This window comes from Mesoplodon bidens, assembly GCF_964165515.1.
Source record: "Mesoplodon bidens genome assembly, chromosome: 2".
Taxonomy (NCBI): domain Eukaryota; kingdom Metazoa; phylum Chordata; class Mammalia; order Artiodactyla; family Ziphiidae; genus Mesoplodon; species Mesoplodon bidens.
Genome location: NC_138177.1, coordinates 141,190,249 through 141,215,992, shown reverse-complemented (window position 1 = coordinate 141,215,992; position 25,744 = coordinate 141,190,249). Strand labels below are relative to the sequence as shown.

At 49.7% G+C, this 25,744-nt stretch overlaps 1 protein-coding gene across 8 annotated transcripts; it reads right to left on the bottom strand.

The window, feature by feature from the left end:
- Window positions 1-1,015: 1,015 nt before the first annotated feature.
- Window positions 1,016-25,660, bottom strand: CYB5RL (cytochrome b5 reductase like). 8 transcript variants are annotated; one of them, XM_081222970.1, is made up of 10 exons: window positions 25,317-25,340; window positions 23,023-23,101; window positions 22,414-22,548; window positions 21,435-21,588; window positions 20,422-20,697; window positions 19,378-19,526; window positions 16,556-16,643; window positions 13,060-13,164; window positions 9,046-9,249; window positions 1,016-5,225 (listed from the first exon to the last, which is right to left on the bottom strand). In XM_081222970.1, exons 5-10 carry the CDS (start codon window positions 20,611-20,613, stop codon window positions 5,022-5,024), a joined length of 942 nt encoding a protein of 313 aa, XP_081079096.1. In that variant the 5' UTR covers window positions 20,614-20,697; window positions 21,435-21,588; window positions 22,414-22,548; window positions 23,023-23,101; window positions 25,317-25,340; the 3' UTR covers window positions 1,016-5,021. The 8 variants fall into 8 exon arrangements, with proteins under 8 accessions (XP_081079096.1, XP_081079097.1, XP_081079098.1 ...); XM_081222971.1 differs by lacking the exons at window positions 23,023-23,101; window positions 25,317-25,340 and adding an exon at window positions 25,624-25,652; XM_081222972.1 differs by lacking the exons at window positions 23,023-23,101; window positions 25,317-25,340 and adding an exon at window positions 25,628-25,651.
- Between the last annotated feature and the right edge of the window lie 84 nt (window positions 25,661-25,744).

Here is a 25,744-nt window from a genome sequence, read left to right as displayed (position 1 = left end):
CAGTAGTTGTGGTGCACGGGCTTAGCTGTTCCGCGGCATGTGGGATCTTCCTGGACCAGGGCTCAAACCCATGTCCCCTGCATTGGCAGGTGGATTCTTAACCACTGCACCACCAGGGAAATCCAAAAAAGGGAGTTCTTGATAGTGAAGAGTTTGAGAACAAGTGCTGTCGTCCAGAGGCCAGCATGAACCAGGCACTGCTGGGGAGGGCCTCCAGGGAGAGGAGAGGAAGGGGGCTGGTTCTCACACTCGCTCCGGGCCAGGCACTGTGCTTGGGCATCACATACATTTTCCTCATCCTCACACAGTCCTGGGAGATGGTGGTACCATCTCCACTTTATAGATGAGTAAGTAAACTGAGGCCCAGAGAGGCCAAGTTACTTGCCCTGTATACCTACAGAATCACTAAGAGATTTGAACCTAGGTCTGCCTCACTTAAAAAATGTAAACAAAACACAATAAAACAAAACAAAAAGTCCAAAACTGTGTGGAAAGTCAGTTTGTCAGAAAGTCAGTGTCTGGAAAGTCACTCTGGTTTGAGTTTACGAGGAAAAGAAGAGGGACAAGCAGAGGGAACAGCATGTAAGCTATGGGTGCTGGGCATGGTTTATACTATTGACTGTTGTGACTAATCAGGGCACACGGTAGGTACTCGCAGTAGTTTCAAATGAAAGACTGAAAAGCTTGGAGGCATAAAAGGGCACAGCCTATCCTGAGGTGGGAGAGAAGGAATGAACGTTTTTAAGCCTCTAGTTTCTGAAGTACTTTGACCAGGCATATTTAATCTTATTTTAACAAATCTCTAATTATGGAACTATTTCAAACACAGAAAAAGATAGAACATTAATAAAGCAGACAACGGTGCACCCATCACCCAGATTTACCAGATGATCATACTTTGCTGTATTCATTTCAAATATTTTTATAGTAAAGTGACACAGATAAAAGCCCTCATCCCATCCCATCCCCCTCCCTTCTCTCTGTCAGAGGTCACCACTATCCTTGAAGCTGGTGAATCTCCTTCCTGAGCATTTGGTATTATTTTGTGTTTTTAAACTTTCCAAATATGGCTATCTTACTGTACCTTTCCTTTTACAATTTGGTTTTCACTCAATCATTATGTTTTTAGGATTTAGTCTATGTTGATACATGTAAATCTAGTTTACTCACTTTAACTGCTGTATGGTATTCCACTGAGTCTACAGAGAGCAGTGCATTTCTCCATTTTCTTACCAATGAACATACAGGTAGTTTCCATTCTTTGCGGTTTCAAACAGTACAGCAGTCAAAGTCTTTATACACGTCTCCTGGTGCACCCTTGTGTCACATACAGCCTTTATAACAATTGCAGCATGTGCCCCTGTGTGACCTTGGAGAATTGTTTAATGTCTCAAAAGCTTATTCCTCATCAGTAAATTGGGGTAATAAAATAGCATGCATTTTGGTGACGATTGCATGCCTCAATGTAGGTGAAAAGCCTTTTGCAACCTGTAAAGGACTCCATGAAATGTTAGCTGTTTATCATTCAGGTGTTTGACATCCAGGATGTACTGAGCACCCTTCCACGCTGGGGACACAATGAACAAGGACGACCCCTGATGTGCTCACATGCATAAGAGACAGTTTGATGGGTGCAGCAACAGAAGAACGCGCAAGATTCTGCTCAGTAATCTAGCCTGGAGTATAGAGGCAGGCAAGGCTTCCGAGAGGCAATGACACTAAGCTAAGTCCTCTAAAGACAAGGAGGCTTAGGCGAGCGGAAGATGGGAGGGTGGAAGGCTGGCCCAGGCAGAGGGAGCAGCAGATGTGAAGGGACTGAAGGACGTGAGAGAACGTGCTTGGAACACAGGAGTTGAGGGGAGGGGTAGTAAGACAAAATGAGCCTGGAGAGGTAAGCAGAGCCACGATGCTGTACCCTGAGGGCAGCAGGGAGCCATGAAGGATTTAAGCAAGGGAGTGATAGGCTCAGGTCTGCGTGTTAGAAGAAGCAGTCTGAATAAGCTCTGGAGAGCTGCAACACGGTACTCACACTCAACAACTATCCTACACTTAGAAATTTGTTATGAGGGTAGATCTCATGTTAAGTATTGGGTTGGCCAAAAAGTTCGTTCCGGTTTTTCCATAACATCTTACGGAAAAACCCATATGAACTTTTTGGCCAACACAGTGTTATCACTACAATTTAAAAAAATGGGTCTGGCCACAGTGTGAAAGGGGGTGTAGGGGAGAGGCCGGAGGTTGGAGGCTGAGGATGGGAATGCTGCAGGCAAAACATGATGAGGGCGGAACCAAGGCAGCCATTGATTTTGCCACCAACACCCTGACAGCATCACCAGGAGAGATGGGAGGAACGGGCCAGCTCACCCTGAGCTGGGAACCTCACCCTGAGTCAAAGAGGCTCGTGCTCACACACTCCACCTAGTCCCCTTCTTGGACTCACTTATCGTCTTTCGAGGCACAGGACCCAGCCATGAGCTCTCAAGTTTCTGGATGGTATGAGCCCTTCGGCATCTTGGCACCCAGGGCGTGGCTGGGTCTTCACCAATGTCCCATACGGAACCCCACCAGCATCTAGACCGCAGAGATCCCACACAGAATGAGGGGAAGGGGAGGGTGACACATTCCAGGGTAAGAGGGGCTGTTGGTTATCACTGGTTAGTAATAGCTAAACATCAGATATCTAAAATGGGAGAAGACAGACATACAAGAACTGCCCCAGACCCGTCACTCCCTAAGTGGGGACCACCTACCACCCCTAACTATGAGTGAGAGGCCTCTACCCTCAGTGCAGTGGTGTGTCCTGGCCTCCCCTAGGCCAGGCTGGAGCATTGCCATCTATTCTCCTAGCGCTCCATACTTCCCTTTTTAGCACACTCATCCCTTTTAGAATTACAACTTTAATTTCTGCCTTCCTTGTCGGACTATAAGCTCCCCAATGGAGCTTCCCAGAACCGTACCCACCTTGTTCATTGTTCTTCCCTCAGTGCCTAAGAGTCTGGCTCCTAACAGGCCCTCCAGGAGTATTTGTGAGTAGAATCAATAGGACGTACTAACTGAGGGAGAAGAAAGGGTGGAGGAAGATGCATAGATTCAGAGGCCCTGAGAAAGAAAGTGCCTTGCTCAAGTCACAGGAGAGGCCGAATGAAATCACAGTTCCTGCTCGGGACCTCTGCCTCTCAAGGAAGGGCCTCCCCACTGATTATGCTATGCTGGAAAGAGGCTTTGCAACAGACCAGCATTTCCTGAAGTAGCCCATGGAATGCTGGTCTCAAAGTGTTCTCTAATTAAATAAGCTTGGGAAACTCTGGGTTAAACAAAATGAAAAACGTTTCTTCACCACTGTACTTTTCAGAGCCTTTAATATGCTCGTGTGCACGTGATTCCTGGTGAAGGTCACATGCAGTATTCCCCACATCTATTTGACCATGGAATTCTGTCTGTGAAACTTGGTTTGAAACCTTTGGCACCATCCCCCAACTGCTTGCCATAATTATTTATTGAACATGGCACAGCAAGGAGATTTGTTGCAACTTTTGGGGCAGTGCAGGAAAACCCTGTTTCACAAATGAAAATGACTCCAAGCGCCAAGATATAAATGGGATAAAAACAAAACTGTTCTGGTCGGAAGGGGGCCTGGAGATCCCACCTGGCCATTCCTTCACTGCTGTCGTGCTGGGAACTGTAGTGTCCTGCAGAGCCCAGTTTAAAAATCACCGGTACAGAACTCTGAGGACAGGGCTGACATTAGAGACCTGGCTTCTGACACTGGCCTTGCCATGAACTGTTTTACCTTGGGCAGGTCACATGGCCTCGCTGGGCCTTGGTTTCCCCATTGATACAATGAGTCTGGTAGATGGTATGCTTTTTGGAGTCCTGAGCTTTAACCTCTGATATGATGAGGGCTGTGATTCTATGACTGTAAAATTCCAACTCTATGGTTCTATGGTTCTTTGATTCTGAGATTCCATGGCTTAATATTCCAACTCTGGGACTGCCTGTAGCCAGCCTGAGCTGGTGCAGCATACTGGAGCACAGGCTACAGAAAGCAGAATTCATTAACTGCAGTGTGCTGTCCAGGATTGCTAAGTCCCCTGTGGAGGGCATGCCCCATGGAGGACGGAGGGGGTGGGGTGTGGAGGGGAGGGGTGGGTGCCTCAGAAACAGCAGCAGCTCAGTGGGCACAGCAGGGAGAAGGACCCAGGTCTCCGGACTCCTGCTCTATCTTTAGATCTCCATAGCAACCATCACCAGGGCGCTGCAGCTGAAGGTATGGCTGAGCTGGCTGCCTGCAGGAGGGAGGGGCATTTGCTTTCACGGCTCTTTTGCTGGGGAAAGGACTCTAGGCTGGGCTCTTGAGCCAGGAAAAGGAGACTGAGAGTGAAGCCTTTTGCAGCATAAAAGACCTGGTGCCAAAACAAAGGTAATCTAGGGCCCCACCTTGTTCTGAGACATGGCGAGGTCACAGAACCCACGACCTTCATTGTGTCAGGCTCACGGCACTGGAGGTACATACAGCAAGTGCTTCCTCTAGCCTCTGCTATGGTCATTCCCTAACCAGTGAGCACCTCATCTGAGCCAGCCCTGAGGTCACAAGAGACACACATCTCCGGGGAAAGCAGGCTTTGGCACAGGCATTAAAGGGCAGGGCCCAGTGGGAGCCCCTCTCAAACCCTTGAAGCTGAGGAACCAGGAAACCCCCTGCTAGTCCTTCTCCTGCCAACTCCTACCCAGCCAGGACCTGGCTCCCTCCAAGGAGTGCTCCCTGACTCCCGGCCTGATACTCTCCTCCGCAAGGTTCCTACAGCTCCATCTGCCTCCTCTCAGTAGGATGCCTGCTTGAGGAAGTCAGGAACCGCGTGGGGTGGATGAGAAACGGAGGTGCGCAGAGGTAAAGACATTTGTCCCAGGTCACCTGGAAAGTTAGCAGCAGTCTTCCATTCATGTCTTTGGATTCCAGTCTGTGTCCCTTCCTGCGTCCCAGTGCCAGGCCCCTGGCCTGAGCTTTAGAAGGGAGGCCAGGCTTAGAAGAGGAAGTAGGAGTCCTCGGCCAGGCCTGCGCTCAGCAAGTACCCAGCCACGTCCTTGGTAAACTCAGCTGAGCCACAGACCAATGCAAACGGCTTTCTCCGACAGGAGCCAACCAGCTCTTCAATCAGGTCCTGGCCCAGGCGGCCAAAGTGGGTCTTGTCCCGGTAACTCCAGGGTAGCTGCTCTAGGGAGTTCTCCTGGGAGGATGAGAAACAGTGGGGGTGACTACGGGGGGTCCTCAGAGTTCACATGGTCAGCTCCTCTCTGGCCAACAAGGACACTGAGGCAGAGGGGGTGGGAAACCAACCTTCACCCAACCCCACCACGGGCCAGGCACTTCCTCACACTGGGACTCAAATCACCCTCACAGAAGCCTGTGGGTAGGTAGTTATCCTCCACAACAGCTGATGCACAGGGAGGAGGGATGCCTCTCAGGGCACACAATGATGCAGGGGCAGCAGGACCAGAACCTGGGGCCCCTGCACCTGTCACTCTGGGGGGAATGTTTTCTCACCATGACTGTGGGTCTCCTAGCATCTTTCCAAGGTTATCCATCACCATCACCCTTGGAGCATAACTTTTGTTCATTTAAGATTTCAATTAGCTTGTTGAGTTAACAAATGTTTACTGAGTGACTCTGTGCCTGGCCCGGTGCTAGGTAATGGGGATACGGCAGCTGCCCTAAACAGACAGGGTTCCTGGCCCCATCTGGCTGTGTGTATCAGAGATCCCGGGCTGCAGTGCCCTAACCAAGAGAAGGGTTTATTTCTCTCACATGAAAAGGCTAGAGGTAGTATTCTGGGGGTGTGCCATGCCCCAGGCGCCTTCTCTTTCTGCCCCTCTAGACTTAACTTGTGGCTTTCATTCCCAGGGCCACAAAAGAAAATCTCCACTACTTGGAAGAGTATCTTTTAAGTAAACATTTTATTGGAGTATAATATACGTATAAAAATCGTAACGTTTATATAGTTTGGAGAATTTTAACAAAGAGAAGAAACCATGTAACCAGCATCCAAAAACAAAACAAAACCCCCAACAGAACAGAACTACCACCTCTGCAGACCCTATTGAGATGAACTTCTGGTTCCTGGGACCAAGCAGCGAGACAGGATGGAGAGAGAGGGTTTGGGGTTGGAATCCAAGCTTTGCCACCATTTTCTGGTGAGGAGCCATGACCTCTCTGAGCTACTGAGATGAGCACAGCGGATGGGGAAGCACTGAGAGGCTCCATGAATGCAGGCCTCGAATCTCAGGTTCACTCACAGAGCTCATCAGACCCCGAGGGCCTCTGAGGACAGTGCTGTGCTGCTGACAGGGGACACTCTCTGATGATCTGCATCTTCTTGCGTGCCCTTCGTGCTCTGACCTGCCCAGTGGGCCCTCGAGGGCAGGAACGAGTAGGGCCCGTTGGCCTTGCCCCTCCTTCCCAATGCCCCCAGGCCAGTTAGGTTCAGTGCAGCTGACCTTGACTGTGCACCCAGAGATGCATGGGGTCTGATTGCTGCTCAAGTGGGGAGGGGACCCATAAACAATGATGACGCAGTGGGGTGGGTGCTAGGAAGCAGAGCCTGGGCCGTGACAGCAGAAACATCTACACCAGCCTGGAGGCTCAGGGCAAGTTCCCAGGATGGGATTACACCTTAGCAGAGAGATGCGAGGGATGAGTGGGTGTTAGGTGAAGAAGTGGGAAAAAGTGTGCCTGGCAGGGGGAACTGTATGAGCAAAGACCCAGGAGCCAGAAAAGCACAGGGCACTTGCGACCACAGGCAGACCAGTGACACCAGAACGCAGCATGCAGCGGGAGTGGGCCAGAAGGTGAGGCCATGGAGGGCTGGCACATAGTCTTGAGAGCGGTGGGGAGCTAGGGAAGGACAGGCAGCAGGGCAGTGATGTGGTCAGAGCTGCCCTTCCGGCTGCAGGATGAAGGACAAATCGTCAAGGAGTGGCTGGAGCAGGGAGACCCTTGATGATGCTGTTGCTATGGCCCAGGCAGCACCCAGAGTGGAGGAAGCACGGACAGGCAGGAGGCACCTCTCACCCCATCATCCCTCACCTTCCCCGGCTATTGAAAGCCAGCCCACTCGCCTGCCCAACCCCAGGGCACTGGCCTCATCAAAGCCCCGGCCCAGGGTAGAAGGTCCCCTCTTGCTGGTGAACTTTAACTCTGCCCTCAAGCTCGGGCTCAAATGCCATCTCCTCTGTGAAGCCCTCTCTGCTTGCCTCCAGCACCCTGAACACCCTCCACAGCACCTATCCCTGTGCTGTCTTACACTGACAAGCAATAAGAGAATGGCCTCGCCACCAAGTTGCTGTGTTACCTTGGGCAAGGTTCTTAACCTCTCTGTGTGTCAGTTTCCACATCTATTAAAAGGCCATGATGGCAGTATAAGCCTCCTAAGATTGTGGTGGGGATTAAATGAGTTAGTACACATAAAGTGCTTAGAACAGTGCTAGGCACAGAGAAAGTGCTCGATGAAGGGGAGCCCTTGTCAGCCATCTCTGTGGCTGTCTCCACATATATAGATGAGCACCTGGAGGGCAGTAAGAGGTCATCTTCATTTTTATTTTTATTTATTTATAAAAAAATTTTTCTTTTGGCCGCCCTGTGTGGCATGTGGGATCTTAGTTCCCTGACCAGGCATTGAACCCCCATCCCCTGCAGTGGAAGCACAGAATCTTAACCACTGGACCGCCAGGGATGTCCCATTTTCGTTTTTAAATCCCTGGCACCTGGCACGTGGTGGGGGAAAGAGAGGCTGGCCAACAGCCAGGGAAATTCTGCCAGGTGCCTGCCTTCCTGCCATCTTCCCCGACCAGCTCTTAGGCAGGGCTGAGCGTGCTCCCGGCAGGAGTGGCCCTTCCCTTGCCCCTCTCCCCTCGGCTGTACCTTAGCCCTCTGCTTCATCCCTGACCTTGGGCACTGCTGTCGCTGCTAATGTTCACCAAGCACGACCCCCTCGGTGTTCATGCCACTGAGCATTCTGCCCCGTGCACAGGCCTGTGGACTCTGGCCCCTGGGGACCTCAGGACCTCTGGTTTCCTGACACCCTCCCCAACCCAGCCACAACGTCGAGGATCATGTAAGTCTTTAGGGACACTCTAAAGCTGTCTCAAGAGGAAACTGATGACAAGGGTGCTCCAAAGTACAGGGCAATGAGGCTGACCCTGACCAAGAGAATGGAGGGGAGGCACCAGCAGGGAACCTCAACCCAGGGCGTACAGGAAAGAGAAATAAAGCTACAGACTAGGCGAAGGCCAGTGAACAAAGGTAGCTGAGGGCCTGGCTTGAGGTAGGGGCAAGACAGCTCTCCACACTGCAGCCCTGTGGGGAGGGCCCAGAGGGGTGGCTTGAATGAATGGAGGGGATGGGGAACCAGAGGGAAGAGGGCTCAGGAGGCAAAGCCGCTTGCAGCTAGAGTGGCTGTAACTTGGAGGATTTGAAAGCAGCTTTGTTCCCAGGCGGGAACAAAGTGATGTGGAAAAGACCCTAACAAATGCAGTGAACTGGATCCGGTTTACTCCACCAGCCATTGCTGGGGTGAGTGCCTACTCCACGCCTGGTGCTGTGCAAAGCATTGAGAGCGTGGTGATCCAGACACGTGGTCCCTGCCTCAAGGAGCTGTCACAGCCAGAGGACGTCTGTGCCTGGCCCACTGATTCTACAACCAGGCCCCCCGCCCATACAACAGAGGATGCCAGAGGGTGGATGGCAGGCAGCAAAGCATGGTGGGTGAGAGCTGGCGCTCTGGAAGCAGACAGCCTCGGGTTCATATCCTGGCTTCACCCTGTCTGGCAGCATGACGCTAGCTCGTGCCTTCACCTCAGAGCATCAGTTTCCTCATCTGCATAATGAACACGGCAACACCTGCCTTCCTTGCCAGGCACACACTGGGGGCTCCACCAGTGGCAGGAATGACTATTACGGCACAGGGCAGAGAGCCCACAGCATGTCCTCAAGATGGGTGCAGGGGACAGGAGTGTCTCAATCAGGGAAGGAAATCATTCCCCTGGGCTCACCTGGCTGAGTACAAAGAAGGTGCGGACATTCCAGAAACGAGCCTGCTCCCGGAGGAAGGTTTTCAGGTAGATGCCCTCAAAGGTCTTAAAGCAGCCGACCAGGGTGATGAAGGTCTCATCCTCTGCGTTGTCTGTGATGCTCTGCAGGATGGGCACCATGGGGGCCAGGCCGGTGCCGGCAGCCAGCATGAGGAGCTCACCATACTAGGGAACAGGACGGTACATGACAGGGGTGGGCTGGGAAGGGGTCTGACCCCAGCCATCCACTATGGGGGCTTTTCTTGGGCTTGCTTGAACTGGATGGCACTGCCCTTCCTGGGTGTCCCACCCATCTGAGTTCGCCTCTCTACCTCCTCCAGAAAACCATCCTTGCCCGTGAAAGGCTACAGCTTATGAGGTCTATGGAACAGAAATCATGGAATCTGGAGGCTGAAAGGGAACATGATGGTGCAGTCATCCTGCAAGTGGCTTGGCTGCCTTCTAAAGCATCCCCACAGGACTCTGCTTACATACTGCTGCTGATAGGTAGTCCACTACCTCCCAAGGAAGTCTGCTCCATTACAGACTGACTCCCCTTGCCAGGGAAGGCTTCCCACCTGACACTGAGCTGACACCTGTTCCCACCAAAGCTTTGCCCTCCCACCCCCATCCCAGCCCTGCCCTCCGGGCTGCTTCCTCTGCCCCAGGGCAACCCTGCAGAGATCGGAGGCCCCTGGCTTGGACCTTGAGCCTGCTCATCTCTAGACTAAATGCGATACTATACCTCAGTGCCTGGCACAGAGAGCCAGGCAATCAAAGTGAGCTCCCAAGAGGCACCTGCTCCATCAGCTCCCCATCACCGAACCTGTTTCCTGGCTCTAGGCCTCTTTAAGATCAGTGCCTAGAAGGTCAGTGCCTGACCCGCACAGTGAGGTATTCACTGACATCTTTCTAGAGATTAGGCCTCTGTGCGCAGTCTGAGTGTCCACCAGCTTTAGTGACAGCCACTGCACACCACACTACTGCATGGAATGCTTCCTGGACTATCAGGAGTCGGGCAGATCTGCAGGTAAACCCCCAGTCATGCGATCTGGGCATGATCTTTCACCTCTCTGAGCCTTGGGTTCTTCACTGGTAAAAAAATAACAGCACCTCCCCAGAATAGCACCTATCTCAGAACTGTCATGAGGATTAAAGAGATGACATAAAGTACCTGGTATGGGACTTCCCTGGTGGTGCAGTGGTTAAGAATCTGCCTTCCAGTGCAGGGGACACAGGTTCGATCCCTGGTCCAGGAGGATCCCACATGTCACGGAGCAACTAAGCCCGTGCGCCACAACTACTGAGCCTGTGCTCTAGAGCCCACGAGCCACAACTACTGAGCCCGCATGCCGCAACTACTGAAGCCCGCGCACCCAGAGCCCATGCTCTGCAACAAGAGAAGCCACTGCACTGCAACGAAGAGTAGCCCCCGCTCACCGCAACTAGAGAGAAAGCCCACGTGCAGCAACAAAGACCCAACGCAGCCAAAAAACCCGACTACATAAAATAAAATTCTAAAATAAAATTAAAAAAATAATCAAGTGCCTGGTATGGAGCCTGGGGCTTAATACACTTAGATTCCTTCCCTCACTGAGCCCTACCGCTAGCCCATCATCCTGTCCTGTGTTCATGCTCTCCCAGCCTCCCAGTCACGGGTGTGCCACGCTCCCCCTTTCTCCCATCACTGCTCAGGCTCTCCTCTGGGGAGCCCTCCCTGAGCCAGGGGCAGGTGAGGGGTCCTTCTTGTGTTCCCACAGCCCTCTGTGCATCCCTCTTCACACTTGTCACACTGTGTTGTCATTTATCTGTGCGCCTGTCTCCCCATCAGACTGTGAGCTTCTGGAGGACAGGACTCATCTGACCCATCTCTGAGCCCCCAGGGTCCAGCACTGGCCTGGCCCTGGGTGAATACCTGTGAAAGTCTGTGGGATGAATGCAAGACAGATTCTAATGTATCAGTCTGAGGCTGACGCGATCCATCTGCATTGAAGATGGCTGCAGAGTGGCAAGCCTGGGCTGCATCCCAGCATCCTCACAGGAGCAGAGCCAAGCCTTAGCCACAGTTTCAGCGGCCAAGTGTTCATGTGTGACACACCATGTCTCTTCCCTCATGGCTGGGCCCTACACCCTCCCAGACAGGAAGTGCAGGGCTTTCCAGTGGGGTCTGTGGATGCCAAGGTAGTAAGACTGGTATGTCCAGGAAGATGGCCTGCAGGTATTCTTTATTTCTTTTTTTAGCTTCTTTCTTTATTTTTTTTATTAAAAAAAATTTTTTTTTTGCCTGTACCAGGCAGCTTGTGGAACTTCCCCGACCAGGGATCGAACCCGTGCCCCCTGCAGTGGAAGTGCAGAGTCTTAACCACTGGACCACCAGGGAAGTCTCTTTTAGCTTCTTTATATCTGCTGAAATTTTTTTTGGTAATGAATAGGTACTGCATTTGTAGTAAGGAAAATACCAATAAAAGCTATTTTTAAGTTAAACAAAAAGAATGGACCCACAGACATAGAAAACAAACTTATGGTTACCACAGGGGAAGGGAGAGGAGGGATAAATTAGGAGTTTGGGATTAATATATATACACTACCATATATAAAATAGATAACAAGGACCTGCTGTATATCACAGGGAACTATACTCAGTACTTCGTAATAACCTATAAGGGAAAAGAATCTGAAATAGAATAGATGTATGTGTGTATCTGTGTGTGTGTGTGTGTGTGTGTATACACACATATATATGTATGTATAACTGAATCACTTTGCTGTACACTTGAAACTAACACAACATTGTAAATCAACTGTACTTCAATTAAACAAAAAAGAATGGAGAGGAAAAATGATTCATTCTTTTCCATTTGTTTTTGTTTTGCTTTGTTTTCCTAATTATAAAGGTAATAGGTACGCATTATGGATAATTTGGAAAACATAATGAAGAAAATAAAAATCACCCATAATTCCACTACCCAGAGCTGCTAACATTTTATTGCTTTTTTTTCAAAGATATTTTTTCTGGGGACTTCCCTGGTGGTCCAGTGGTTAAGACTCTGCACTTCCACTGCAGGGGGCCTGGGTTCAATCCCTGGTCGGGGAACTAAGATCCTGCATGCCATGCAGTGTGGCCAGAAAAAAAAAAAAAAAAAAGAAAGAAAGAAAAGGAATTCTTTAAAAATATATATATTTTTTCTGTGCAATTTAACTTAGTTTCCTAACGTTGTATATTCAGTTTACCTAGTGTTTGTCACTTGATCTTACAGCTTAAGCATTAACATCATTTATAAACATAATTTTAAAATCCAAGATAATAGTCTATCACGTATCTGTAACCCAGTGTACTTAACTGTTCTGTTGCTGGATGTTCAGTTGTCTCCAATTTCTTGCTATTATAAATAAAGCCGCAATGAACACGTGCAAGAGGCAGCATTTAGGATTCTTTCCATAGGACAGACTTCAGAAGTGGAAGCACTGGGTCAAGGGTGTGAAGATTCCTAAGACTCCCGGTGCATATTGTCAAACTGCTTTCCAGATATGCACCAACTGATGAGAAATTACTGATTCTTCCTGGGAATGTCAGGGGAGGATGTGAACATGCCGTGAAGATGAGGGGAAGAGCCTTTGGGTTGGGAAGCAGGGGGTTCCCAAGCAGTGAGCCACAGGGTATATTTAGGGAGTGGTCTCATAGTCTTGTAAATGGAATGTGAAACTGGAAAGATATCTGAGAGTCAGATGGCATAAGGGCCCTAAATACCTAGCTCACAGTCTGAATTTTTCCAAGCAATGGGCAGGCAAGGATGGTTCTGGAACACGGGCAGGCAAGTTTTGTTTCTTAGCGCCTATTCCCATCTCCTCCCATGTCCAACCCCAAGGATACTCTTGGGATTAGGTTTGGGCTCAAGAAGAATGGCACAGTGAGATTCTATGACCTGAAACATGAGAACCACATTCCTGGAAGCTAAGCTGGGAGGGGTCTCCTGAGGACTCAGTGCGGGCACTGACCTGGTTTGGTTTATAGAAGAAGCCTCCGAAAGGTCCTCGCCAGAAAGCCATGTCTCCTGCTTTCCAGGACTCCACATACTGGGACATCAGCCCTGTCTGGTAGCACTGGGAGGAAACGAAGGGAGACCTCATTAAGACAGGCACATGTTGTCAATACAAACCACATCAGCCTCGAAAGTGGAGCCCTTCCTGCACTCCCAGTGCTTTACACGTGTTGTCTCATTTAATCCTAATTATCCATGAAGTTGGTACTGTCGTTCCCCGTTTTCAGATGAGGCCAAGAAGCTTACACAGAAGGTAAATGGCAAGACTGGGATGAGAATCCATAAGACCTATGGCCTTAACTACAGAGGTCTCAAACTAAATAACTACAATGGCCATGTGGGTAAGATAACTGAGTGAAGAACTGGGTATGAGATGACTGATGGCAACTAACAGTCTCAGCGTCAGGGAGACAAGAGCGAGCAGTGGGGACTACAATAAATTGGTGAGTGAATACTCTTTCTAAAGGAGGAAACCACTCTGCAAATTCCAGTACACAGTCCGTGGGGCCAGCGATGCCAGATCTTCTGATTCTCTAAGAGGAGCAGGAAATCCATATTTTTGTGAAAATTTTCCCATTTTTGAAATGTTGGCAATTAATTCAAAATTTTAAAACACTGTGCAGGCCAAGACCAAATATATTTTTGGGCTAGAGTCCGCCTCGTTTGCAATCTCTGCATATCCCTGTACTGTCTTCTGGCTGGATGAAAAAAGTGAAGATTGTGGAGGGGATTCCTCCATGGGGGAAGTGCACACTGCCCTGACTCTGTGTCAGACACCGTGCTGGGGCTGCAGGGGAGACAGCTGGACCTTAAGCTCCATGGAGGCAGCCAGTGCCTGAATCATGGAAAGGACTTAAACATCTGAATGAATGAATGAATGAATGAATCCAGATTCAGGCCCTCCCTCTAAGGAGCTCACAATCTAAGAGGGACCTAAGTCTCAGACATATACAAGGTAGAGACTACCCAACCCCCCGTGAGAAGGATGAAGTGCTAGGAGAGCCCTGAGGAATTGCGGTCACTTCCAATGGACTGGGATCGAGGACAGCTTCCTGGAGGGGGAAGCTAAGCTGGACCTTGAAGACTGGGTAGACTCAAACTCACTGGGGATGCGGGAAGGAGGGCAGAGAGAATTCTGGGCATCAGGTGTGGTATGGTCAGGGGTGAGACAGCCCAGGAAGGGTGTCTGGAGAAATTATAACCAGGCTTGAAGGAGAGACTGGGCTTTGGTCACCAGACATGCTTTTAAGCACCCACAGCTACTTCTGGTACCATCCCTGCCTTCCTTGGGCACCACATGCATAAAGCAAGGGAAGTCTTCCGCTTACCTGAAGAGGTCTGGGGAGGAGGCTACAGTTTTTCTCCTAAGTTGCTGGAGGCTATATTTCAGCGCACACCTTGTTTTGTGGCCCCAGTCTCAGGGAGGCACAGCCCCAGGGGTGGCCTTAGTGGCCCTATGGCACAGATAGCACTCAAGGAGAAAGGAAGGATTTTTCTGTGCCTCTGGCACCCACACGGAGCCTGGCACAGAGTAAATGCTCAATACACACTTGTTAAACAGAACTGACACTGAACTTGTTCTTCCACTTGAGATCATATTACCCTAGGGACCTTGGGACAATGACATCATCTCTCTGGGCTTCAGTTTCTTCATCTGTAAAGTGGGGAGAATATGATCTACTCTGCAGGGTGATTATGAGGTTGAAATGAGATAATTAAAATAAAGAGCTAGAAGCAGTACCTGGTGCCCAGAAGGTGCCAGAGAAATGAGAGCTCCTCCTTCCCATCTACATGGGAGGGTAAACCTTACAAAACCCGCCTGCCTTCCCAATTTGCAAAGACATTTCCAGATCTTCCCAGCCAGCGGCTTAGGGATAATTAAGCATCTCTCTAAAGAGAGGCTTTCCGGTAAATGAAGGAGAAAATCAGCCTTGCAGCTGGGACAGATCCAGCTGCCCTGAAGAACTGTCTCCAGGCTTATCCTTTCAATAGAAACACACCCAGACAAGCAGCTTGGGGAAGCAGGCCATTTGGAGAGGATTTGTGGAATCTCCCAGACAAACAGTTGCGTGGAAAAGGGATCCCATCCAAGCTTATGTGTGAGGGAATAAATACTCCAGCTCTGAAGGCAGGCGGGGATGGTTGGGAGCCAGAGACGGTGCTGGGGACCAGGAGTCAGAAGGCCAGGGTTCACCTACCAGCTGTACTTCTTACTACCTGGGGAGTCTCAGGCCCTCCTGGAGCCTCAGTTTGCTTATCAGTGAAATGAGGATAATTCCTGTCCTACAAGGGAGACAAAGAATGTGAAAACTATTCCTAAATATAGGTGTTCCCTAGGATTCCATTTGGGAAATGATCTAGAGCTATGTATTAGGCTGACCCACATGAAACTGCTGTTTCTGTAAGTCAAAAATGTTAGCATGTCAGCAATTTCATGTAGTTCAACCTAATTATTTTTGCACGTAATTGGAACTTCATGACGTCTTATACATTTGTTGCCTATTCCTTGGGTCTCTGGGATATTTTGCATCCAGCCCACTTTGTTCATCTCACCTCTGCCAATTTCCCCACCCATCTCGGCTGCCCCTACAAGCAACTCTCCTCCCGCCATTCAGACTGGGTACAGTTCCCAGAAGACCCTGCTCTATTTCACTCCTCCCTGCCTTCGGTTATCCGTCCCCCCGGAATGCCACTGCTAACTTGTATTCCTTCCTCAAGGCCCAACTCAAACGCCCTGACCCCTGCCAACCCACCTGCGAGATGATTTCAGGTTACTTTGGCCCCCAAGGTCCTCCATGTCCCATCTTTTGCCTACAAAAGTGTTCCAGGACAAATGACTAACAGTTCCCCAAATCATGCCTCCTTTGCCGCTGTACGTGCTGATACAGCACTCAGAGCTTCCTTCCCACTCCTGAGCTTAAACATAGAGCTCAGACACACAGCTTCCTCTGGGAAGCCCAGCTCACCTTCCCTGCAGCCCCAGCTGCCCCGAGTTGGGTTGGGGCCTCCTGTCACAGCATCTACCACCTTGTACTGTCCCAGTCTGGCCCCTGCCTGAGGGCGGGCGCCGTGTCTGACTCTCCCTGGACACCCGTGCCCAGCACACAGTAGGTGCACATGACTTGGTTCCCCTTTTCCCGGCTCAGTGCTTACGCTCCACCAATAGGGAAGAAGGTGAGGAGGAACAGCTTTACTTTTCTCAGTCCAAGCCCGTTTTTCATAAAAGCTATCAGGAACATGCCCTCTGTTGGTGGACCAGTAGCCTCCTTTCCCCAGGAAAGGAGGAGATGAGAAAAGGCCTCTTTCATTGTCCTTGCTCTTCCCTCAAGCCAGCCTCCTCCCATGTGAGCGCTGGCTTTTCCCATGTCAGAGGGAAGTGCCCCACCCTGACCAAGCTGGCAAATGGAGGTCCAGTCCACAGCCTCTTAGAGCATCCGTGTGAGTTGGCTCACCTTGATTAAAACTTCAAAGTATCCTTTTGCGTTGGCAGGGCTGATGGGCGTATAGGCTCTCTGAATTTCTAAGCCATCTACTACCCCTCTGGGAAAGAGAAGCACTCAGTCAGGCAGTCAGCCATTCAACAAACCCTTAGAGTACCGAATCTGTGCCAGGCTGGTGAAAGTGAAGGTGGGGGCCCAGTCATCCCCAGTGGTCCTCACTGAGGGGCAGTTAAGATGGAGCAGAAGAAAATAGCACTGGGCTCCCCCCACTGCCACGTGCTGGCTGTGAGACCCCAGGCAGGTCATTTAAACCCTCAGCTGCCCCTTCTGTAAAATGGGGACAACTGTCTATGCCCCTGCTGTGTGGCTCCACAGGGGTCACAGATGAAAAAGTGCTGCAAAAAGTACACTGATGGGCTTCCCTGGTGGCCCAGTGGTTAAGAATCCACCTGCCAATGCAGGGGACACGGGTTCAAGCCCTGGTCTGGGAAGATCCCACATGCCACGGAGCAACTAAGCCAGTGCACCACAGCTACTGAGCCTGTGCTCTAGAGCCCGCGAGCCACAACTACTGAAGCCCACGCGCCTAGAGCTCATGCTCCACAACAAGAGAAGCCACTGCAATGAGAAGCCCGTGCACTGCCACAAAGAGTAGCCCCTGCTCACTGCAACTAGAGAAAGACTGCGTGCAGCAAAGAAGACCCAATGCAGCCAAAATAAATTAAAAAAAAAAAAGTACACTGATGATGTGAGCTATTTTAGGACATCACTGGGGGTTTTCCTGACCTCTCCTCGACCACAGAATGATCAAGATAAAAATAACTATATTTAACAAGCGTTTAACATTTATCAAACATGACCGCATGCCAGGAGCATCAGAAGTGAAAGGATCCTCAAAGGTGCCCTAGTCCAAAGCCTGACCCCATGCATGAATCCCCTCCAGTGTTATCAAGAAGGGGGCAGGAGCACAATCATGAGTAATAATAAGAGCAGCCATGTTGTAGTAAATGCCTATGATGCACCAAGCATATTATATGCAGTATCTCATTTATTTCAAACAATAACCAAAATGAGGAAACCAAGGCTTAGAGAAGGGATGTCACCTGCCTGAGGTCACACAGCTAGAATTCACCTGTAGCTCTGTCTGCCTCCAGGTCTGGGTTCCTTACCACTACTCAGAGCTTCCCTGGAGCACCTAAGCACTCCTCTCTTCAGCCCTACTATGTATAAAATTTTCTTCTTTGAGGTATGCAAAGATTAAAAAGGCCTGTCCCAATGTATCAAAAGTTGGGCAGAAATATTCAATAAATGCTTACAGAAGAAACAAGGAAATAACAAACAGAACATATGGCATGGCTCGGATGCAAAGGGCACTGTGACACTTGCTATGACAGAGGTAAAAGTGACAGGCACTCTCACCTAGGGAACCTCCGAAGACCTTGAGCTCAGAAGGTCTTAAAGGACAAGGAGGCCACTAACAGGTAACGATGGGCAGGAAGTAAAGTAATTCCAGGCAGAGGGAACAGCCTGGGCAAAAGCTTAGAGGTAGGATAATGTAGGGCAAGCCAGGAACTGGCGAGTGGACCTCGGGGCTGGAACAAGGGGCACGTATGGGGGTGGTTGGGGGGTGTGTGGACAAGAACTTGGTGGGCAAGGAGGCTGGGGCCTTGGGTTACAGTGTCACTGGGGAGGCACTGTGGAGTACCAGAAGGGGGCTGAATGAGGAGGGATGTGGTCAGCTGCATGTGTTAGGAATGTCACTGGAGTGACAGAGAGGGGCCAGACTAGAGGCAGGCAGTTCTGGGCATCCCTGACTTATGGATGGAGGGTTGCTTGGGGCTGTGACCTGTCCTGTGGCCCCTCTTGTCCACTGCAACAGTGACCTTTAAGGACCGTCAGCCAGGCCACAGGCCAGAACAAGCTGGGCACAAACACCAGGGGTCAGTGCGAGGCAAGTACTGGCTATACCTTCCGTCTCCTTTGATGGCTCTGCCTCCTCTTGCCAACACCATAAATGCTGGAGTTGCCAGGGTTCGGTCCTACGTCCTTCCCTCTTCCCATGCCCCACATGCTCCCAAATGCCATCCAGGCACAACAATATACCTGGATGATTCCCAGATCCACGTCTGCAGCTCAGATTTCTCTGCTGAGCTTCAGACCCAGAGAGCCAACTGCCTGGCAGTCACCTCCATCTGGAGGTCCCAAAGGGCCTTGTCCCTGTGTAGGTGGAGGTGGGGATCAAGGTGGGAGGAGAGTACAAAAATAAGCTGGAAGGAAGAAGGAAGTTCAGAGGAGTGAAGGCTGTAACTCAGGAGGCGGGCTGTTTGGGTCTGAATCCTTATTAGCTGTGTGATACCGGGCAACTCCCTTATTTTCAACAGCAGTGTCTTCTCTATCAATTGGTGCTAATCATATGAGATTAATACCACAAGCTCTGGAGCCACACTGCTTGCTTTCAAATCCTGGCTCCAACATTTCCTGTGTGATCTTGGGGAAGTTACTAAACCTCTCTGACTTCAGTTTCCTCTCGGGCATGATAATGGTGTCTACCACACAGGATTTTGTGAGGAATGAATGAGCTTATACATATGAGCACACAGAACTGTGTCTTGGATACTAAGTGCAAAAAAAGTGTTTGCTGTTACTGTTATTTATTATGAAAATGCATTATCTAGCTCAATTCCAAGAGCCCTCTGAGTCATGTATTACTATGTTTATTTTGAAGATGACACATGGAGGTTTAAGGAAGGTTAAGCAAGTTGCCCTAGGCCACACAGCTAGCAAATGGCAGAGCAGGGCTGCAAAGCCTGGGTCCTCCCACTACCTGAGTGTACCGTAGGATGAGGTGCTGGCCAGGCCGCAAGCCGAGCTGGCTGTTCCCAGGTAATGCAAACCGGACAAGGTAGGTGTCCTTAGTGAGTCTGTCTGTGGCACTGATGCAGAAGGCTAGGAAGGTCTCTGGGCTCAGCTTGGAAGGACAGCTCTGCAACAGGAAAAGATTCAACAGCTAGAAGCCGGAACTCAAGAGACATGCAAACATCCATGGGCATCCTCCCCGCAAGGAGAGGCTATCAAGGCCAATAAGTTTTCTCTGTAATAGCGTAGTCCTCCCTTACTTCCCTTTCAGGCTCTAAGAATGCCAGAATGCTTTACATTGAGCTCACCCTGCTCTGAAGCCTTGTATGGCTCCCCTCAGCCCCAGGATAAAGTGCAAGGTCCTTAACTGGACACTCAAGGGCCCTGTGGATGGGACCCAAGTCTCATTTTATCTCCCAGGCATCAGACACCAGACTTTTCTCTGTACCCCCAAGAATACCTTGCGGCTTCCTACCTGTGAGTCTTTATTTGCTCAAGCTGTGCCCTCTATCCAGAACACTCATCTCCAATGTATGAAAGACCTACCCATCCTTCAAACCTGCTAAAATCCAGATTTGCACAATTTAGAAATTGATGGGACCTAACGGATGATCTAATCCAATATCCTTATTTTATATGTGGGGAAACTGAGGCCTGAAGGTAGTGACTTAGTTGTACAAGGTCACACCATGAGCAGGGACTCAAATTCATGTCTTCCAAGTCTCAGGCCACTGTCCTTAATATTCCACCCCACCTCTACCTCCTCCGGGAAGTCTTCTCTGAATGCCACGACTCACAGATCTCCCTCTCTTGTAAAATGCCCACACCCAATTCACTCCTGGGACCTCCCCTCGCCACCTGCCCCATGCCCCACTCACCAGCTCAAGGCCAGGCTTTGAACCTGGGTCAGTCTGCTTCCATTAAGCCCACTCTTTTCTCTCTGCTGTACAGAGTCAGAGGAAGCTTTCCCAAGCAGGTACACTGCATAGGGTTGAGGCCAGATGGACGCTGCTCCCCCTCACCTGTGTCTCTTCTCTACTCAGCAGGCTCCTGTCCTTGCTGGCTCGGGCTGCCTCCCAACTTGCTAGGTCTCGCTGGTAGAGGTCGAACACGCAGGGTGAGCAGCCACTGCCGCAGCACTGGGAGGGCAAGGGCTCCACCGGCCGAAGCTGCAGCCAGGCTTCCTCATCGTCGTCTTCCTCCCCCTTGTCCATTGTCAGTGGGCCTTGGTCAGGCAGCGGGTGCGGGCAACTGGGTGCTCTTTCCAGAGTAGGCCCAGGCCCTGCTCCCTTGCCAGCCTGGGAGAGGGAAAACATGTGGTTATACTCTGGTCACCTCTATTCTGCTCATTCTCCCTGAAGCCTGCAGGTGCCAAGCTCTGTGTGAGTACTGGGGACAGGGATGAATCAGTCCTGGGATCTGCTGCCTGGTTGGGGAGGGAGGGAGACAGTGATCGGAACGGACAACCATGGTTTCTTGACCTCTTCGTGTGTTCTGAGGAGTGCTGGATTAAGATTACATAGAAAATCTCACTGAATTTTTAAAATATTTTAAATGATGAAGTACAACATTTATGTACAACTTAGTATTTATAAAAGTTATAAATTATAGATAAATAATTATAGATAAATTATAAATAAAAATAAAGAAAAGAACCCTTTCGTAAGCACCACTCACTCAAGTAAAAAGAACCTTGCTGGCATCCCAGAAGCCACACATTTGTGTTCCTTCCTGATCACACCCCCGCTCCCCATTACCACCACCCTGACTTTCGATACAATCATTCCCTTGCTTTTCCTTAGTTGTGCCACCTTTATTTGCAACCCTATCCACTATTTATCAGCTTTGCTTAGTTTCTACCGTTAAACAAAATCATATGAATGCATTCTTCTGTGTCTGGTTTCTTTCACTCACCCCTGTTGGTGAGTCACCTATCAAATTGCTGCATCTCATTGAATCTTTACAACAAGGCCAGTCCTGGAGGTGTCATTTTATGGATGGGAAAACTGGGGTCTGGAGAGGTTTAATAACTTACCCAGGGTGACAAAGGTCCCCAAATGATGGCACTGGGACTTTAACTCTGCTCTGTCTGGTTTCAGAACATATTGTTCCTCAATCACAGGAAAACAGGAGGAGGAGGAAGTCACGATGGTCCAGGTGAGAGGTAATGAGGACCTGGACCAGGGGAGCTTCAGGGAGGACGAGAGGACAGCGCGGTCAATTAGAGAAATCCTGAAGCAGTAATTAACAGGACACAGAGACTGATGCTATGAGGTGAGCAGGTGAGGGGGATAGAGGGGTTGAAGGGACATCCAGGTATCTGGCTTGGATCCATGGGTGGATAGTGGGTCCAAGAGAAGTTGAGTTTTAGGGGAAAGAGGAAGTGGGGAAAATGGTTAAGTTCAGTTTGAGGTACACTGAGTGCCTGTGGGACATCCAAGGGCAAAATCCAGCTGCCAGTTGGATTAAATAGGTCTAGGTACCTGAGTCTGGAGATGGAGCTCTGGGTAACTGACAACAAGGGAGGGATGAGGGGGTAAAGGAAGAGAACAGGCTGGAGCCTCTGAAGGCCTGCTTGGCTTCCTGCTTCCTGCAGCACTCACTGCACTTGGTCCAGCCCTGGTCACTGCAGATGCTCAATAAATGCTCTTCCAGTGAATGAATCTCTACCCTATAGCATTTCACACTGTTCAGAAATTACATGTTTATGTGGTTTTCTCTTCTTTTGAGACTGTGAACTCCTTGAGGGCAGAGACCTGTTTTTTATTCATTTTATGAACTAGCACAGTGTACATTTAAAAATATGGATGTTATATGAAAGGAAGGCAAGAAGGAAAGGAGCTTGGTTTCAGGGCCATTAGGTAAACATTGTCTGAAAGATCAGGGAGGAAAATTTAAATGGTTATGATTTATTTTGAGATGTTTCTGTGAGGGCAGTTTGGGATTTTTCAAGGTTCTCTGTCTTTATATGTGGAACTATACAGTTTATATAGAAATAGACCTGGTCATCTCACCTGTGAGGAAACTATTCATTGAAAATTCCACAGGCAGGTACTTCCCTGGTGGTCCAGCCGTTAAGACTCTGCGCTCCCAATGCAGGGGGCCCGGGTTCGATCCCTGGTCAGGGAACTAGATTCTGCATGCTGCAACTAAAAGATCCCACATGCCACAACTAAAGATCCCGCACACCGCAATGAAGATCCCACATGCAGCAATGAAGATCCTGCGTGCCGCAACTAAGACCTGGTGCAGTCAAATAAATAAATAAATATTTAAAAAAATTCACAGGCAAATCAAAGTAAAAGAGGGTGTTCTCTCCCTCTTGTCTGAGAACAGAACTTAGGGGAAGTCTGATGTCCCAGAGCATAATTTGATGTAAACATCACTCCTCCAAAAGCTCCAGTCTTGGACTTCCCTGGTGGCGCAGTGGTTAAGAAGCCACCTGCCAATGCAGGGGACACGAGTTTGAGCCCAGGTTGGGGAAGATCCCACATGCCACGGAGCAACTAAGCCCGTTTGCCACAACTACTGAGCCTGCACTCTAGAGCCCGCGAACCACAACTACTGAGCCCACGAGCCACAACTACTGAGCCCACGTGCCACAACTACTGAAGCCCATGTACCTAGAGCTGGTGCTCCGCAACAAGAGAAGCTACCTCAATGAGAAGCCTGCGCACGGCAGTGAAGAGTAGCCCCCGCTCGCTGCAGTAAGCCCGCGTGCAGCAATGAAGACACAATGCAGCCAAAAATAAATAAATAAATTAATTAAAAAATATAAATAAATAAAATTAAAAAAATAAAAGCTCCTGTCCTTGATTTCCTCCTATTCATTCCTGCCTCTTAGACACTTACTGGGCAGGGGCTGCTGAATGAGGTGCTGGGACACAGAGGTGGCTGACACTCATCTCTGTCCTGGAGGAGTCATCCACTGAACAGATAAGAACAGGGATAAGAATAGATGCACTGCCTCACTCAGTCCTCTCGACAGCTGTACGTAATTAGGCCATGCTCTTCCTCATTTCACAATGGAGGAAACTGAGGCCAGGAAGCTGGAGTGGTAAAGTTAGTGCACATACCTGGTCTCTTAAGACTCCAGGCTGCTCTTTCACCCTGGATTTCATGCTCTAGAGGGCAGAGGAGAGTGTCTTCATCTCCAATTCCCAGTGCCTGGCACTGGGCTGGCAGAGAACAGGGACCTAACTTGCCAAACTGCCACTGAATTTTATGGGCACCCTGGAGCCTCCCAAGGGCAGTAGCTTCATTCGTGCATAAAGTGCTAGAATCAAGGTGTGCGCCAAGCTTGTGGAAAAGCGGAGGAGCAAACCACCACACCTGCTAGAAGACAGTGAAGTCCTGTTTCTTGGTTACCAATCACTTCCCAGGAGCCCTAACCTTTAAGATCTTTCCCACTTTTCCTGCTTTCCACACCCATTTACACCGGAGCTTCCCATGGGCCCAAACAATGTGCTTCCAGTCTCCCCCTACACCATCAATCAGCATACCTCCCACCAGCTCTGATCACAACAGTCCCCTGCTTAGCAAGCTTCAATAGCTCCCCACTGCCTACTAGATACAATCCAATTTCCTTGTGTGGTGCCCAGTGTTCTCCTGATCAGAACTTGTCCAAATTCTCTTACCACTTACTATCATTGGTTTTAGAAGGGTAGTTCCTTTGTGTGCAATAAATCTTTCTCTTATAGAGGAAAGGTTTCTCTTTAGAGGAAAGAAAACCTGGTTCTACTGCTGGCTCTGTGATTTCAGGAAGGCTTAGCAGGTGGAGAACCCGTTGAGGGCAAGCATGGTATCTTATTCTTTCTGTATTCTACCACCATGCACAGGCCTGGCATATGGAAGGCTCAGGTGAGTGGTGAGTACTCAGTTTACATATAAGGTCTGGGAGCCAGGCACAGTGCTAGGTGCTGGGATACAGCAGAGGTTAATAAAACATGGGCTCTACCTTCACAGAGCTTGCAGCCTAGCTTGGTGTCACATCAGTTCAACCCATTTTTCTTGCATGTTATGTACCAGGTTTGTATTAAGAGTGAATGAGATCTGACTCCCTCTATATGCTGACTTCTTACTTCCCAAAGGTTTTTCAGAGATAAAGTGAGGTAAGTGAAGGAGCCCTATTAACTGTAAACTGCTGTACAGTGTGAGGGTTATTTAGCCTTCTTTGCCTTAAATTTACTTTCCCCATGTTTTACTAATCCCACTCTCCCTAGTATTTTGGAAATTAGTAGAGAAGCTGGCCACGTCAGTCATGAATTTTAAAGACCAGGTTCACATCTTCTCTCAGTCTCTACCTTTTCAGTCTAAGAAGCCAGGCCTTGACATGTTGTTGCCTCTGCCTGGATGACTCTCCTCACCCTCAGGCCTTGCTTCAAGGTCACCTGCCCTCAGAGCCCTCCCTGAACCACCCCCTTCTCATTCTCTAGAAGGTACCCTATTTGCTTATTCATCACGTTATTATGTATTCATTCATTAAACATATATTTACTATGTGCCAGGCACTGGTCTAGGAGCAGGCTTCACAGCAGTGAAGAAACAAAAACCCTTGCACTCATGGATCTTATATTCCAGTGAGAGCATGATTAAATAAGATCAAAATAGAAAACATGTTATGTTAGTGTTAAATACTGAAGAGAAAAGTAACTGGGGAAAAGGGATATGAAGTGTGGGTGTGTGTTGCAATTGCTATTTATTTACTTTACTTGCTTTCTGTCTGCATCTCCCACTAAACTGTACGCTCTACATCGCACATCTGTTTTATTCACCAGTGTAAACCCGATGCTCAGCAGTGCCTGACACTCAGTGGGCATTTGATAAATACGTGCTGCGCAAGGAGCAAGGTACACCTCCGCCGCTCTGGCCCTGCTTCCAGGAGGCGAAACGCGACATTCCGAGGAAAGGAACTCACTTTGGGCGCTGGGAGGAGGCATGCAGTGCAGCGCGGTCGGCGTGGTGCAAGGGCCCCGCTCAGGCTCCGCGTGAGAAGAGCTGGAGAGGCAAGGAAATTTACGGCGTACCCACCGCGCGCCGGGTGCTGAGCGGATGCGCTAGTTTAGGCATTTCTATCGCTATTTTTACAGCAAGTGACTTTAAGTCTCAGAAGGAAGTGCCCTGCGCAAGCTCCAATTGCTCGTAAGCGATCAAGGTTGTCCCGAGTTCAGGCCTGAAGTCCTTAATCTCTTCTCCGAGTCGCCCTCCCCATCACAACCACTCACCTACCCTCCTGCGCTTCCCCGGGGAGGCGGGCAGGGTTCCACCTGTGGGAAATTGCTGACGGCCTGCAGGGTGGGGCAAGACAAGGATGTCCTGACGATGATTGGTTAAAGTGGCTGCCAC

Excerpts from the sequence above, each read along its gene's own strand:
- CYB5RL (XM_081222975.1), bottom strand. The coding sequence starts at position 20,613 with ATGGACAAGGGGGAGGAAGACGACGATGAGGAAGCCTGGCTGCAGCTT. Across the intron at positions 19,527-20,421 it reads TGAGTAGAGAAGAGACACAG|AGCTGTCCTTCCAAGCTGAG; the intron begins GTGAGGGGGAGC and ends TTCCTGTTGCAG. Across the intron at positions 16,644-19,377 it reads GGCCAGCACCTCATCCTACG|AGGGGTAGTAGATGGCTTAG; the intron begins GTACACTCAGGT and ends TCTCTTTCCCAG.